Here is a 15,661-nt window from a genome sequence, read left to right as displayed (position 1 = left end):
AGATGTTTCAGGGGAAGGAGCCGCATGGAGGGTAGAACGACAAGAGAGATCAAACCAAGGAGACACCGTGTTGTTTTAGTGGCAACATTCTCATCTCTAATTGTAGTGCCAACTAGCTTTCATTATTCTCTTCCTTTGTTCATAGATGAAAGTTCAGACCAGCACCAATATTACAGTAAGTACATGTTAAAAATTCTTAATTAGATCAAAGTTGGGGCTATGATGATGTTTCCTCCCAAATTCATCAAAATCTCAATGAAGCGCCTGAATAGGCTCTGAGCATGTTTCATAGATTGTAAATTCATGTGTGTTGATGAGGATCAAAACCAAGCCTTGAGCAACAGCAAAGAGGATCCAGGTCTTGCTTTCTGGAGTTAAACTGGCTGCAGAGAATTGCTTGGAAACTGATTATTCCTTGGAAGCTTCAATTTAAAAGCTTCTCCTAAGGTTTTTCCAAGCATTCACTATCGGGGAATGTAAAAAAAATGGGCACAACTTAAGTTGTGGGAACAACAAGGATGTAGCCAACAGGAATGATTTGAAAACATTTTATTTTAAACTTGAAAGCAGCAGTAAAAATGCTAATGCCATTCTGTCATTCACCTAACTTATATTGCTAATGGGACGAGTAACCTTGCAGCAGATGCTGCAAAGCTACGGTGACTTGCCTGCAGAGTCCCACCGTGGATTTAGGAGACGGGGAAATGCTTGCCTTTTGCACCCTGCTGGCATGCACCGAGCGCACTGAACTGCAAAGCGGGGTGCCATGCTGCCTGGCCAAGGAGTTTGGGTTCTCTTTAAACTTCAGAGCCTCCATTTCTTAAACTGAAAAAAAAACCTATTAGAATTTCTAATAGGTTTTACAGAAGATTCAAGGACGAGCCTGAAATGCATATAGCACTCATAAATGGGAGATCCTAGCCAAGCTAGCTTGGTGTCTATAGGCAAGACACAAGACAAATTCATTGACTTCAACTTATCATTGACCGGGTACTCACTAAGATTTTTTTCTAGCTAAAACTTTTAGCACGGGGACAGGGCCAGAGAGCTTGCTCAGTCAGTGACCAAAATCTAGTCTCCCTGTGCCCCTGCGAAGAGCAGTGTCACAGCAGTGAAGAGTGCACAGAGATGCCCGGCCAGCTGCCATGCACTTCCAGGGGGCAGTTTCAGCTCTAGCTGAATCACTGTCCAGATGATGGTCCTGAGCAACTCAGGTAAGGGCGAAAGCGGAAAACTGGGAGCCTCCCACTAAACACCCTCAAACGGGATGTGCTGTGAGGCTCCTCTGTAAATAAGGCAGCAAAACGGGGCTTTTCATGTAATTAACCTACTCATTAGTAACCATCACCATGCCATAGAAGGAAACGCACCATAGGTCCTCCAACGCTGTGCTTTTCTATTAGGACTCCTCCTGGATTACAGGATGTGACTACCTGTCACAGCTGAAACGAATCGTTGCCACTACAGAGAGGACCATTATTGTCTGGGATTATAAAGCTCAAGGGAGCAGCCAGGTACCGTGCCGAGAGAAATACTCAGAGAAATAAGATTGTCTTTTTAGGACTGGTAGTATATGAGCGATCCACTTTCTCTATTGAATGCCAGTTTCTTCGTATGTGAAAGGAGAGGGTTTAAGTAAATAATCCCTTAGATCAAATTCAGCATTAATATTCCACAATTAAAAGTAAATGTTCTTTCCATTTATTTATTTTTCTTTTCTTTTTTTTTTTTCATTTAGTGTATATTTAATTTGGGGCTTTTTGTTTTGTTTTGTTTTGTTTTCGAGAGCGAGAGAGAGGCTAATTCCTTTCTTCTTTTATCCCCTTCTCTGAATCCAAGGATTATATTTCTGGTTATACTCATGTTAATAAGTTCAAATCCTTTCTCTCAAGTCCAGCTTCATTAGGTAAGAAAATTACTAAAATCAAATGCCTAATTCTGGCAAAAAAAAAATCTAATGAGGCAGTTCTTAAGTGGCTGAGATGTTACCACTTAACCAATCTATAGTATTTATTGAGCATTTGCAGCCATTTAGAAGGAATGAACATGTTCTCTGCACTCAAACAAAGCTCAGTCTTGAAGCACCTCATGAATAAACATAATACATAATACAATTGGTCCAGAAAATTATACAGTAAAAAGGAACAAGTGCATAGGGGTTCAGGGAGAGGTGAGATCGCTGAACATAGGAGTTATAAAGAAAAGTCTTCAGGAAGCAGGCTGACTTTCAAGGACATGAGGCTTAAGAAATAATTTAACCTTCCTCCATACCTTGCTTGTTCCTCGCCTTGTGAAAAACTAAACTTTTTGTGCTATTTGTCCACAATGTTGTAAACTAGTGACGCCAGAATAATTGTGAAGAAGGCAGCTTGTTGCTTAGTGTACTTTATTATGTGGTGTGTTGCTGTATCATACGGTTATAGACCAGGTGATACTAATTTCCAAAACCCTAAACTCCAATGTCCATAGCCTCTTCCCTCTCTATCTTTGGACATTACTCTCTCCTTCTAGGCTCCTTCCTCTCAACCTCCTCTTAATCTACCTCTCAATCATTTAAGGTCTCTAGATCAAATGTCACTTTCCCTGACCACAGGACCTAAAGTGGGCTCTTCAATCACTCTGTATCATAGCACTATATTTCCTTAAGTGCACTTCTGTTATCTGAAACGATCTATTTTCACTCATCTGTCTTCCCTCCACTAGAATGGTAGCTCCACAAAGTCAAAAACTTTGTCTTAATCATCATTCATTGTACAGTCATGCCTGGAATAGTTCTTGGCACATAGTAGGTGCTCAATGAATATTTGTTGACGGATTGAATAAATTTGTAGAGACTGAATTCCAGAAGGACAATAGCTATATAGCTTAATGAACCCATTCAATAGTACAAAGTTGGCTTCACAAATGCTTGCTAAATATTTCTGGATAAAGTTGGATGTTAGGATGTTTTTTTCTCCTGATGACTCCCTGTAACATAATTGAGACTTTGATATTTCATTTTCCTGTTTGCCACCCAGTTTTATGGCAATGATCTGGCAACACCTGAACCTTTTTATGCTTACTTTAATATTATCTTACAAATATAAGAGAGGGCCATTTACAGTAATAGATCAGAAAATCTCATTCCTTATTGAGCCAAAGATAGATACTCTACCCCCTTTCCCCACAAAACAACCAAAAGCATAATGCTGGGCTCACAGTGAGTGTTCATTAACTTTTACTTAGTTAACTGTTCTTTTCAAGTTTTTTTAATCACTGTAGGGGTATCTAAAATGAGAAACATCAGAAAGTAAAACTTTTATCAAATAACAGGAGCAACATTTGTTAAATAGATCAAGGTAATAATTCATTGAAAGCATTCTTCTGTTTCTAGGAAAACTACTTTGTCATAAAGCCCATGGATCACTGCCTCCTGTGTGTGTGTGTGGTGTCTCTGCCCGACCACCTTTGCCGAGACGACATCCTCTTGGGGGATGATGGTGGTTTTGTGAACAGATTCACAATAAATAGTGATGATTTTGGACTAAAGCAGGCAAAATCCAAAAGGAAATCACAAACTCAGGTCTTAGACTCGAAGACCTTTAAAAGGTAAGAGTATTATATGGGTAGTCAATTGTTTTAATAATTATAGTCATTGTTCAAGCATATATATGCGTGTATGTGTGTATATATGTGTGTATATATATGCGTGTATACACACACGCACACACGCATATATATACACACATATATACACACACACATACACACACACACACACACACACACACATATGGGAAACAAGGTGAAAGACTCCCATGGTAGATATTTGAGATACGAAGCTGAAGAAAAGTGCTTCTTGCCTCAAGGAACTTCCAGTATAATAGGGAAGATAGGAAAATTAGTAACTGAAATTCTTATTTTAAGTGCTATTGACAACTAAAACGTACAGGTACTTAAAGAGTTAAATGAAAAACTTAAACTGTAAAAAAAGTATAAAAATATATGTGACTATTTACTGGCACTTGGATGGGGAAAAGATTCTAAACATAAAAGCAATGGATACAAGATTCAAAGAAAAAGTTTGATGGATTTGACTGTGTACAAAATAAAACCTTCTGGACATCAAAAGACAACATTTAAAAAGTAAATAACAAATTAGAATAAATATTTGTAACCACTATGACAGACAATGGGTTGATAGTCTTTAATAGGTGTTAGAATTCAATTAAAAAATAATAATCCCCCAAGAGAAAAATGAACAAAGGTGGAACACATGGTTCACACACATGCACACTCAGTACAAATGGTCAACATACATTTCAAAATGATCGTCAGACAAAAATGCTAACAGTTATCTCCAATGCATGATTATTATCTCCCTTATAATTGTAATATCTTTGAAGTTTTTAGAGCAAGGTATATATTACTTTTATTATCAGAAAAACACAAATTTTGTATTATATACATCTTCCTTAAAATCAAAGGAGTACAACTTAAAATATGATACAATTTTCGATTTATAAAATTGGAAAAGATTAAAAATGAGGAAGATTCTGTGAGATGGGTATTCTGAGGTGGTGGTGGTGGTGGAAGTGCGAATTGCATCAACCTTTCCAGAAAGCAATTTGGGAAGATTAATCAAATGTCTTCATAAACATTTATACATTGAGACCTGGGATCCCCATCTTCAAAAATATAAGTATGGTTATCACAGCATTATTTCTAATGGTAAATTATCTAGTGTCTAATAGTAGGGAAATGACTAATTTAAATAACTTGTCATTTACATACATAATTCAGATATATAAATATACAATATAAACATAATGTACTGTAAATGTTTGTGATATAAGTGAAATTTATGTAATACACTGATATATAAAACAATTTTGAGGCAGAGGTTTGGCCTCTCACTCCAATGCTTTGTGAACTGATGGGCAACCCTCTGACAAGGAAAATGGGGACATCCCAGCCTCAGCCTTGCCAGTGACCTGCGGTTATAAATTTCCCAGTTGTTCTGTTTTGACAGCATTAATGGAAAATATGAATCAATATTTTTCAAATGAATTGACTCACGTAAGATATAAAATAATATGAAACATAATGCTCCACATGGATGATCAGAATTTTTTTTAGTAAAATAAGGATAATAGTGCCAATATTGGACTGGGATTCTCTGAGATTATTCTTTTAATTCTGGATATATAGTTTAAAATTTGATGATAGTCTTCTAAAGTTATTTTTTCATTTTAAATATGCTTGATTATGAACATTTAGTTAAACAGTTAAAAGTGGTATAATGCATAGGACTGTATTATACATGCAGGTTTAGCACAATTCAGAGCTACAATTCAGTTAAAGTCAAGGTAAAATGCTGAGAACAAACTCAACATCATATGTTTACATGTCTAACATAAATCCCTTCCCCACTTTTTCCAATTCCCAGTGTTAAAAGGAAGCTACATAACGACTGGGTTATGAAAGTTAGATATATTCCAGTCCTAAATTGCTTTGGATCCTGCTCCTTAGACAGTGTTCATTCATTGGTTTTGGAATCCTTGAAGAGACTCGAGGATAATTTGTAAGTACAGCAATTTATATCCATGAACATTCTGTGACTCTCAGACTTTTTACAATGATAAGCCCATGGCAGCTTTGGAACTTTCAAACTCATTTTAAGAAAAATCAGATGTTAACTGTTCCATTTGTTTGACAAGGTTAATTAGATTTTTTTTTTTCAGGAGGAAATTGAATTCACTCATGCAAATCTGAACATGACATAGCCTCCTAACGATTTTGCTCATTTGTTGTTTATTGCTTTAATCTACTGAAATAAATCCATGCAGGTGTATCCGTAACTATATTTTCAATATATAGTTATGTTGGTAAAACTTTGCACTTTTAAAATCATTCTTACAAACCAGTTGGCTAGCCAGTTACCTGTGAGTATGATCCGCAGAACAATCATCATGTTTGATGTGTAATACACAAGATGGCATTCATAGAGAAAGGTGAATTTGAATAGTGTTCAGTATTATTTTCAATGTGATTAAATATTAATAAGTAGAAAACAGCTATTGCGTTTCAATTTTTGGTATTAAAAGTTCATTGAGGTATATACCACAACATGGATAAATGTCAAAAACACGTTATGCTAAGTGACAGAAGCCAGACATAAAAAGACTGCATATTAGATGATTCCATTTCTGTGAAATGTCCAAACAAGGCAAATTTATAGAGACAGAAAGTACATCAGTGGTTGCCTAGAACTGGTAGTAGGAGCAGGTATTCCAAATGGGCACTTTCTATACCACTATATACATATTAGAATTGCCCAAATCCAGAACACAAACACCACTGAATGCTGGTGGGGATGTGGAGCAACAGGAACTCACATTCATCGCTGGTGGGAATGCAAAATGGTGTAGCCACTTTAGAAAACAGCTTGACAGTTTCTTACGAAACTAAACATACTCTTAGCACATGATCCAGCAATCACACTACTTGGTATTTATCCAAAAGGAGTTGAAAACATATGTCCACACAAAAATCTGTACATGGATGTTTATAGCAGCTTTATTCATTATTCCCAAAACTTGGAAGCACCCAAGATGTCCTTCAGTAGGTGAACTGATAAACTGTGGTAATCCAGGTGATAGAATATTAGTCAGCACTAAAAAGAAATGAGCTATCAAGCCATAAAAAGACATGAAGAATTCTTAAATGCATATTACTAAATGAAAGAAGGCAAACTGAAAAGGCTACACACTGTATGATTCCAACTATATGACATTCTGGGAAAGGCAAAACTATGGGTTCAGTAAAGAGATTAGTGGTTTCCAGGGGTTTAGGGGGATGGAGGAATAAACAGGTGGAGCCTAGAGGATTTTTAGGACATTGAAACTACTTTGTATGGTATTATAATAGTGGATAATGTCATTGTACATTTATCCAAACCCACAGAATGTACAACACCAAGTGTGAGCCCCAATGTAAACTATGGACTTTCGGTGATAATGATGTGTCAATGTAGGTTCGTCAGTTATAACGAAGATACCACCATAGTGTAGGATTTGGATAGTGGGAGAGGCTGTGCATATGTAGGGGTAGGGAGTATATGGGAAATCTCTGCACCTTCTACTCAATTCTGCTGTGAACCTAAAACTGTTCTAGAAAATAAAGTCTATTAAAAATACACTGAGCCACTAGCAAGAACAATTTGTTGCAACAAGAAGCAACAACAGTCATATTGTTCAAACTTTGTTTTAAGAATGAGCATAAACCTATCTAAAATATTATTGCCTTAAAACATATAATTGCAAAACCCTTGCCTGGTGATTTAATTCCATTCTTAAAACTTATTTTCTAAATCCTAATCAATTTTTCTGAATTTCAGCTTTATCATCTAAAAAGGGGTGAATTGAAATGAGATTGAATTTTAATGAGAGAACTTGGCTCTCCCCCACCCGTTTGAATTTAGGATACAACTAAAAGAAGTACTAGGAAAAGTGACAAATAGTCTGTCTAAAAAAACACTAGTGGTACCTTTTATGTACTCTTGAGCTGTTTAATGGAATGCACAGAAAAAAATGGAAAACAAAAGATAGCCTCTGCTCATAAAGAGCTAGAATTTCTCTAAATTCTAAAGTTTTTAATTTAAGCAATGAAATAACACAATTAGAAATTTCATGGAAGAACAGAATATCACATCTCTAAGATGACTATGTTACTTTCTTTTTTAAATTGTAGACTTCATGAGAGACATATTTTTCACTCATTTAGAAAAAGATAAAAATGTTTATGTTGGTGCATAACATATTGCACTGAGAGATGAATTAAAAACTTTTCACAGCATGTTAAAAACAATTTCATTTCTTGACACCAGATTGGGTTCCACAAATATCATTTATATGGCATAATTAATTGCAGAGTTTCGTTTAGTTTCTGTAACAAAATTAACTGCTGGTGATTATAGTCTGGCATTTTAAAAGAGCGCATTTCTGAAACATTTAATTAAGAAATGGATGCAACTTTATATCCAATTTGATTTTATATTATACTGGCAACTCCTCATATATTCATAACCATACAGAAACATTGTGAAAACATATGCAGATATAATATGCCCTTGTGGTCCTATAGAAGACATATATTCTACTTCAATATCCAGAAAAAGTATTTTCATTTCCAAGACACACAAATCTATAGCTGTGATTTTACCAGGCAAATATTTCCAATACCCTTCCCAGGGTAATTATAACAGCTAGCGTGGCAACCAGAAACCTATATAAGTCATATACAGCCTTTAATCCATAAGTGTATTAATTATCCAACAAATATTTAGCAAGTCATTATAGGTTAAGCACTGTGAACAATAAAAATAGATTTAAGTCATGATCCTGGCCTCTACATGCTTGAAATTTAAGTGGTAAGACACAGATATAAAATCAGTGGTAGCTGTGCTGGAGCCAGCTTGTATCAGCTTATGAGAGTTGATTGCTAAGACTTCATGAATTTGGTAAGCCTGTTGTTAAACACCGTCATCATTAAAATTTAAATACATAAGCTCACAATTCTATTATATTAAAAACACAGACAATAAACATTCAAAACTCCTCAGTTCCTATGTATTTCTTACAATTTACTATTATCTATGTCCTTAAGGTTTTTTATGATCTCAAGAAATACCATACAGTATAATAATGCACAGACTAATCTCTTGATTTCTATTTTATAATTTTAGCATTGGAAATAGCCAACTAAATGCACCCGTGTAAAAATACTCTTTAAGAAGGAAGAAATAAGCCACTTCATCCACCTAAATGCAGACGTGGAGTGTTTATATTTTTCCCAACTCCATGTTTTCATATTGGTAGTTTGAAATCGGCCATGGTAGAAATATTTATACCTTGGAAAGCAGCAAACCTTACAAATCAATGACCACCTCCTCATTCCTGGGCCCCAGCTGAATATTACACATTTACCAGCACACCATTGCACAGGATGATAAGTAACAGTGCAAAACAGGGAATGTCAGAGGCTAGTTGAATGGTTTAGGATTATAGGTATAGTAGAAGTTCAGAAAAGAGAGTAACAAATGATAGTCTTTTAGCAAGCCCAGAAAGATAAGAACAGGAAATCTTATATAGAGGACTGAAAGAATAAATTTGGCAGTGATTTCATTAACAAGAAAAGTTACAGCAGCTACAATAAACATGCCAAGTCTACATTTAGGTGGATGAAGTGGCTTTTTTTTTTTCCCCTTCTTAAAGAGTATTTTTACACTGGTGCATTTAGTTGCCCATTGCCAATGCTAAAATTATAAAACAGATATCAAAAGATTAGTCTGAATAACATTGACAGGCCCTAACTTACAGCACCTAGAACTTTTTTCTTCAGAAACTTCAATGTCCCTTTCTCTGACCTCCTATCTTACCTCACCAGCTCTTGAATACTCTAATTCCCACTGCGCTTACTCAGTGACCTCCCTGAGGTCTCTGATACCTTGATCTCTCCATTATCTTAAATATTGTCAGTCTGCTCCTTGACTTTCTTCCCTCTCTACCCACCTGGAGCCCAGGTTAATCATCTGAGCTCCTATCTCACCAGCATTCTTCTTTGCAGTACATCCCTGTCTGCCCACTGCATCAATCAGCAAAATCCCAACCCTTCTGCTCAGCAGAGTCCATAGCCTGGAGTCCCAATCTTTCTACATGCCTTTGTTCTACTTCCTCTCCCATTCCCCTCAGGGACTACTGCATAATTTGCAAGAATTGATGACCTACTGGGTTAGAGGAATAAAGAGCAGAGTTGAGTTAGTCACACTCTCACATTCTCTCTTTCTTATGTTATTCCTTTTTATCCTTGTCCTCCACTCTATTCACACTCAAACACACACACACACACACACACACACACACACAGGTAACCATTCTATTGGGTTTAATGCATCTTTTTGTTTATATGTTTTTCTCAAAATATATGTTTATAGGTATTTTTAAGTTATATAATGGTATTGTAGGAGATTTAAATTCCTACTCTCCATAGTGTTTCGTACATTTGGTACTTAGTAGTTGTAAACACTTAAATTATCTAGAAGATTTTATTTTTCAAACTAACTGGTGCATTTTAGTCTTTTGCTCCGAAAAGCATCTACTTTGCAATAGTCAGGAGTTTGTCCCTAAGCCTGGTTCTGGGCTTCCTTCTATTTCCCCGGTCTCCTGGAATTCAGCTGGTAACATATTCAGCTGAGAAAGAGTCAGGAAACTGTGAGATAAAAATACCCAGACAACCTCAGCAAACAGTGATCATTGATCTGTTCCGTCACATTCTGCCTGAGCTTTTCAACTACTTCCTCACTTGGGCCGCTTTCCTTCTAAATCTAGAAGCTGAAGAGGTTCTCAAGTGATACGTAATCATGTTTTCCTGAACTGCCACTGCTCATGGAGAGTCATCTCAACAGAACGAGAGCCGGGTCCTCTCCATCGCTAGATTCTACATATTCCTGTTTCTGCAATTGCCTACAATGGGCCTTAAGTTGAGCCAGATTCAACTGCATTTAGACAAACACATAATTGGCCAGCTGTTAAAATGGGAGCCAATACAGCTCCCAAAAAGGCAGGAAAAAAAATCTCTCAAAACATTTTCCATTTCAGAAGTGATTATCATTCTGGTTATGATTTTGCATGGTAATTTCACAAATGGAGTTTTGTACTAGCAAGAAAATAAACACATCTGCAATTAATTACACCATGTACAGCATGCTGTCTGTTGCAAGACATAAGCTGACCCTTTAACCCTTTGATAGCCGGGCAATTTCCAAGAGATAAGCAATCTACTACTCGGCATTACTTTTTACTAGTTCACTCAACTCAAAGGCAGATTATTCTATTGGAAAGAATATAGTTCCCCTCAGTAGGGTTGCTGTGGAGCCAGACAGAACTGGTTCTGTGCTAGCACTTATGAGCTCTGTGGCCGTGGAACACATTACCATTAGCTCTCCTTATCCTCAGTTTTCCAATCTTGAAATGGCAATGAATATACCTACCTTATGTCTTATAAAAATTACTTAAGTTAACGCATGTAAAGTACCTGGTTTAATGCCTGGAACATAGTGCTCAATAAATATTAGTTCTTTCTCTTATTCGCCTAAGATAGATGATAGATGCTGAGCTTTTTTTTTTTTTTTTTTTTTTTTTTTTTTAAGAGACGAGGTCTCACTTTGTTTTCCAGGCTTGATTTGAACTCCTGGGCTCTAGCGATCCTCCTGCCTCAGCCTCCCAAGTAGCTGGGGCTACAGACACGTGCCACTGCATCTCTGAGCTTTTTTAAGCACAGCACAATACTACTCACAGATATTAACACTCAGAACATACATATTAAAATTCTATGGTTGATGCTGTATGCTTTAAGTAAAATTAACGCAGTACTAGGAGAGAAAATAACTCAAAAACAGTTTAGTTGGTGGGAGTGGGAAGGTGGTGTCTGAGAAAGGCCTTTCTAAGAAAGTCACATTTAAGCTGACACTCAAAGGAGGACAGTCGTTAGTGTGGCTGGGGTCTGGGGGAAGAACATCTTTGGCCTGTGCAAAACCTCTGGAGTGTAGAAAGAGCTCAGCGTGTCCAGAAAGGAGGCTGATGAGAGTAGTGTGGGTGGGTCGTAGTGCCACTACGTATTAGTACGTAGTGCCGTGGGGAAGAGGAGGGCATGGGGTGAACCTGGAAGGGAGACACGGATCACTCAGGGCCGGTGGTCCAGGGCAGGGAAAGGAACTTGGCTCTTCTGCTTAGAGTATGGGGAAGCCACTGGAGAGAAGTGGTATGATCTGCTTCATATTTTACAAAGATCCCTCTGGCTGCAGCATGACAACAGGGTTTGGGGTGGGAATGGGGGAAGAAGAGTGGGCAGCAATGGAAGCTGAGGAAGCAGCGGTTGATTGTGATAGTTCCGGGGAGAGAGGTTGGAGAGTTGAACCAAGATATCGCAGTGCGGACAGGACAGAGTGGTCAGATTTCAGGTATATTTTAGAGGTTAAAAAACAACGGAACTTGACAGCAGGTTGGATGTGGGTGGGAAGACAGAGAGCAGTGTCCAAGTGGGTTCCTGGCGTTATGTACTACCAAACAGACCCGCTTAGGAACCCGATATAGTTTCTGGATTAAGACTTGCTATAGCTCTGCCCGTCCTCACCACCAGCAAAACCACAAACCCAGGGTGGAGGGCTGGATTTCTTTTCAAACAGGAACAACACGAAGTGCTTTGCAAATATCACCACATGATGGAGTAAGCAGATTCTGTGGGTTAGTGAGGACTTTATTATTACTAATACTTATGATCTTGTCTGTGGGTAAATGGATTTACAACCAATTTAGAAATGAGCCTATTAAACATCATCTATTAATATTTATAAGTTGGAATTTTCTTTATACAGAAAAATATATATTTTTTGCCTCTAATTTATGTTTCCCAGGCCTGTCAGAGAGTTTTCCATGCCAAGAGGAGCAAACACATTCTGCTACTGTCTTAAAGCAAATGTGATTGTCACTGGAGGTAAGGGGACAGTTTATGATACACAGAGATTTCTCTGCTTTGCAAACAGTCCTCTCCCTAAATTTTACAGCTGGAAAAAACCTATTAGGGAATGTAAAAATTTGTATAAAGTCAAATCTGTCTGTCTCTTTCTGGCCCCTAGATTTGATGGTACACTTAGAAAAGCCTTCCTTGGCCCAAGAATGTGTGAAACAAATTTTCCTGTATTTTGGGCTGGGTGTGGCGGCTCACGCCTGTAATCCTAACACTTTGGGCCTGAGGTGGGAGGATGGCTTGAGGCCAGGAGTTCGAGACCAGCCTGAGCAAAAGTGAGACTCCCGTCGCTATAAAAAATAGAAATGTTAGCTGGGGATGGTGGCACACGCCTGTTGTCCCAGCCACTTATGGGGCTGAGGCAGGAGGAATGCTTGAGCCAAGGAGTTTGAGGCTGCAATAAGCTATGATAATGCAACTGCCCTCCAGCCAGGGCAACAGAGCAAGACCCTGTCTCAAAAAAAAAAACAAAAAAAAAAAAACCTGTATTTTACTATAATTCATTTTTATTTTGTTTTATATTTTACCTTTAGAGCTTTAATCCATCTAGAGCTTATTTTTGTGCCTGGGTTCCCAGGCTTTAAAGGAGTCCTTGAGCCACCTAAAGCAGAATGACACTGTGTGTCTATGTGCCTTTTTCTGGAGAGAAAGTCCAAAATTTTATCAAATCTTCAAAAGGAGACCATGACTAACAAGGTCAACAGCAATGGTTTACAGCTAACAGAGACGACGAGGGCCAGGGATAAGACCTTGAAAAATACTCACATTTAAGGGATAAGTAAGGTAGAAGCTAGGAAACAAGGTTATCTTCTAGGGGGAAATAAGAGTCTCTGGGGAAAGGTGAAGGACTGAAATTTCCTTGGAGACTCAGACTCCTCTTTTATAATACTGGGATTATAATGTAGTGAGATGGCTCTGAGCCTGGGCTCTGGAGTCAGGCCGTTTAGGTCCAACCCTGGCTCTCTCACTTGCAGGCTGTGTGGTGGGCAGGCTGTTTGCCCCTCTGAGCTTCAATCTCATCTCTAAGTGGAGCTGATAATAGTACTGACCTATAAGGTTATTATAAGAATTAAACTAATTCAAGTAAAGTACTTAGCACAATGCCTTGCACATAGTAAATGCTCAATACATGTTTGCTAATGCTAATATCAACAATAAGAAAAGGACACCTACCTCATATGGTGGTGTTCAAGATTAACTGAGGTAACGTATGCTTGGTACGGCACCTTTTTCCCAAGATGTGGAGGTTTTGTTGGAATAAAATGGAACCTGAGATTCCAGTTAAAATGCTGTCACAGAAGACATGAGTGAGATGGAGAGGGTCTGAATTATCATAGGTGCTGTGGAAAAAGAAAAGAGCGAGCCAGTCTCAAGACATGGGAAATGAATTATTCATGAGACCTGGAGACAGCATGATATAGGGGATTAGTAAGAGAGATTAACCAGCTCTGAGTTTTTAAGGTGAGAGAAATGGAAGAACAGTAATTGTGTAGACAGAAATCAGGAAGGAGGAGCTTACATGGGGAAGGACAGCAAATGAAGGCTGCATTTTGAAATTAAATGTCAAGTGTTTAGTAGGCATCCGAGAGGGGATTCCTTGTCGTGATGGGAAAAGCTCTGGTTGGAGACAAGGGATGTTAGGGCTCCCAGGCTGCCTGTGTGGGGAAGAAGATGAGCTCCCAGAAGCTCCCCAAGGAGACCGGGATCGCCACACAGCAGACAGCAGGCACGTAGACGTGCAGCATATAAATGGGCAAAACAGAAACACAAACAAACAAACATCAAGAAGGTGGCTTATATTGGAAACCTGAACTTTTAAAAGGGAAAGGACAAAAAAGATTTTAAAAGAGAAGAAATCCTTGTCATCAGAAAAGTCAGTAAACGTACCATTGGCAAAAGAGCTTGGAGCAAAAATACCCATTAAAGGAGCCAAGATGTTTAATGAGTAAGTGCTATTGGCTCCTTCTGTGTAAGATTTCTTCAAGTTCCTTACCCATAAATACACACAGCAGGTGATGTCTGGTTTCCTACCTACAGTATCCTGCCTCCCCACTTAAGTTCCTATATTGCTAAGAATAAAGACAACCAAGCTTCTACTTCATGGCTAGGTAATCTCCCCTGAGGGCATAAAGTTAATTGTTTTCCAAGTACACCCCACATTCAAATTCATATTTAAATCTGTGCTCAGCTTTGGACCTTCTACAACACTTACTTGACATTATAATAGCTTGTGGTTTAAATGTTATTACAAAGATAATATGGAAGTCTATTGGAAAGCACAACAAATGAAAATAAGAGGCACTAGAAGTTAGAAGAGCTGTGTATAGTCATAGCCTAGCCACGAATTAACTGTATGTTCTTCATCAATCATTTGATCTCTCCCTGTTGCTCATTTTCCTTGTCTGATAAAATGCGGAAGCTGGACTACGTGCATTCCAAGATCCCTCTGAGACTAAGATACTGTGATTTCATTCTTTAAAGAACCGCATGTTCCTAGGGAGATGAACAAAAAATGTCCTTTGGAAAATTTGGAACCTGGTTTGCCAATTACACGCTACTCAATTTATAGTTACAGCTTTGTACACTCAGAGCAAGAAAGCATTAATTGGCCACAAATTTCTAAAATTTAACTGAGGACATCAAGAAAAGAAAGGAGGGGCCGGGCGCGGTGGCTCATGCCTGTAATCCTAGCACTCTGGGAGGCCGAGGCGGGTGGATCGCTCGAGGTCAGGAGTTCGAGACCAGCCTGAGCAAGAGTGAGACCCCGTCTCTACTAAAAAATAGAAAGAAATTATATGGACAACTAAAATATATATATACAAAAAAAATTAGCCGGGCATGGTGGCTCATGCCTGTAGTCCCAGCTACTCGGGAGGCTGAGGCAGTAGGATCGCTTAAGCCCAGGAGTTTGAGGTTGCTGTGAGCTAGGCTGACGCCACGGCACTCACTCTAGCCCAGGCAACAGAGTGAGACTCTGTCTCAAAAAAAAAAAAAAAAAAGAAAAGAAAGGAGGGCATATGGTAAGAAGTCTGTAAAGAAGTTTGCGGGAGTCATGGCTTCGACGGGGAGCAAATTTCCTGATACTTGGTGGTGATGA

At 38.3% G+C, this 15,661-nt stretch overlaps 1 protein-coding gene across 1 annotated transcript in view; it reads left to right on the top strand.

The window, feature by feature from the left end:
• WDR64 (WD repeat domain 64) overlaps positions 1-15,661 on the top strand; it is an 80,934-nt gene that overhangs the window by 18,998 nt on the left and 46,275 nt on the right. Inside the window, exons 5-9 of the mRNA XM_069484649.1 lie at positions 146-175; positions 1,404-1,514; positions 3,374-3,588; positions 5,429-5,563; positions 12,452-12,531. Of these exons, the coding sequence (XP_069340750.1) occupies positions 146-175; positions 1,404-1,514; positions 3,374-3,588; positions 5,429-5,563; positions 12,452-12,531 (571 nt within the window). The remainder of the gene's footprint in view (positions 1-145; positions 176-1,403; positions 1,515-3,373; positions 3,589-5,428; positions 5,564-12,451; positions 12,532-15,661) is intronic.

The sequence above is a fragment of the Eulemur rufifrons genome, chromosome 11 (genome assembly GCF_041146395.1).
Source record: "Eulemur rufifrons isolate Redbay chromosome 11, OSU_ERuf_1, whole genome shotgun sequence".
NCBI lineage: Eukaryota > Metazoa > Chordata > Mammalia > Primates > Lemuridae > Eulemur > Eulemur rufifrons.
Note: the sequence above shows the minus strand (reverse complement) of the source record. Positions and strands in the feature narration are given on the sequence as shown.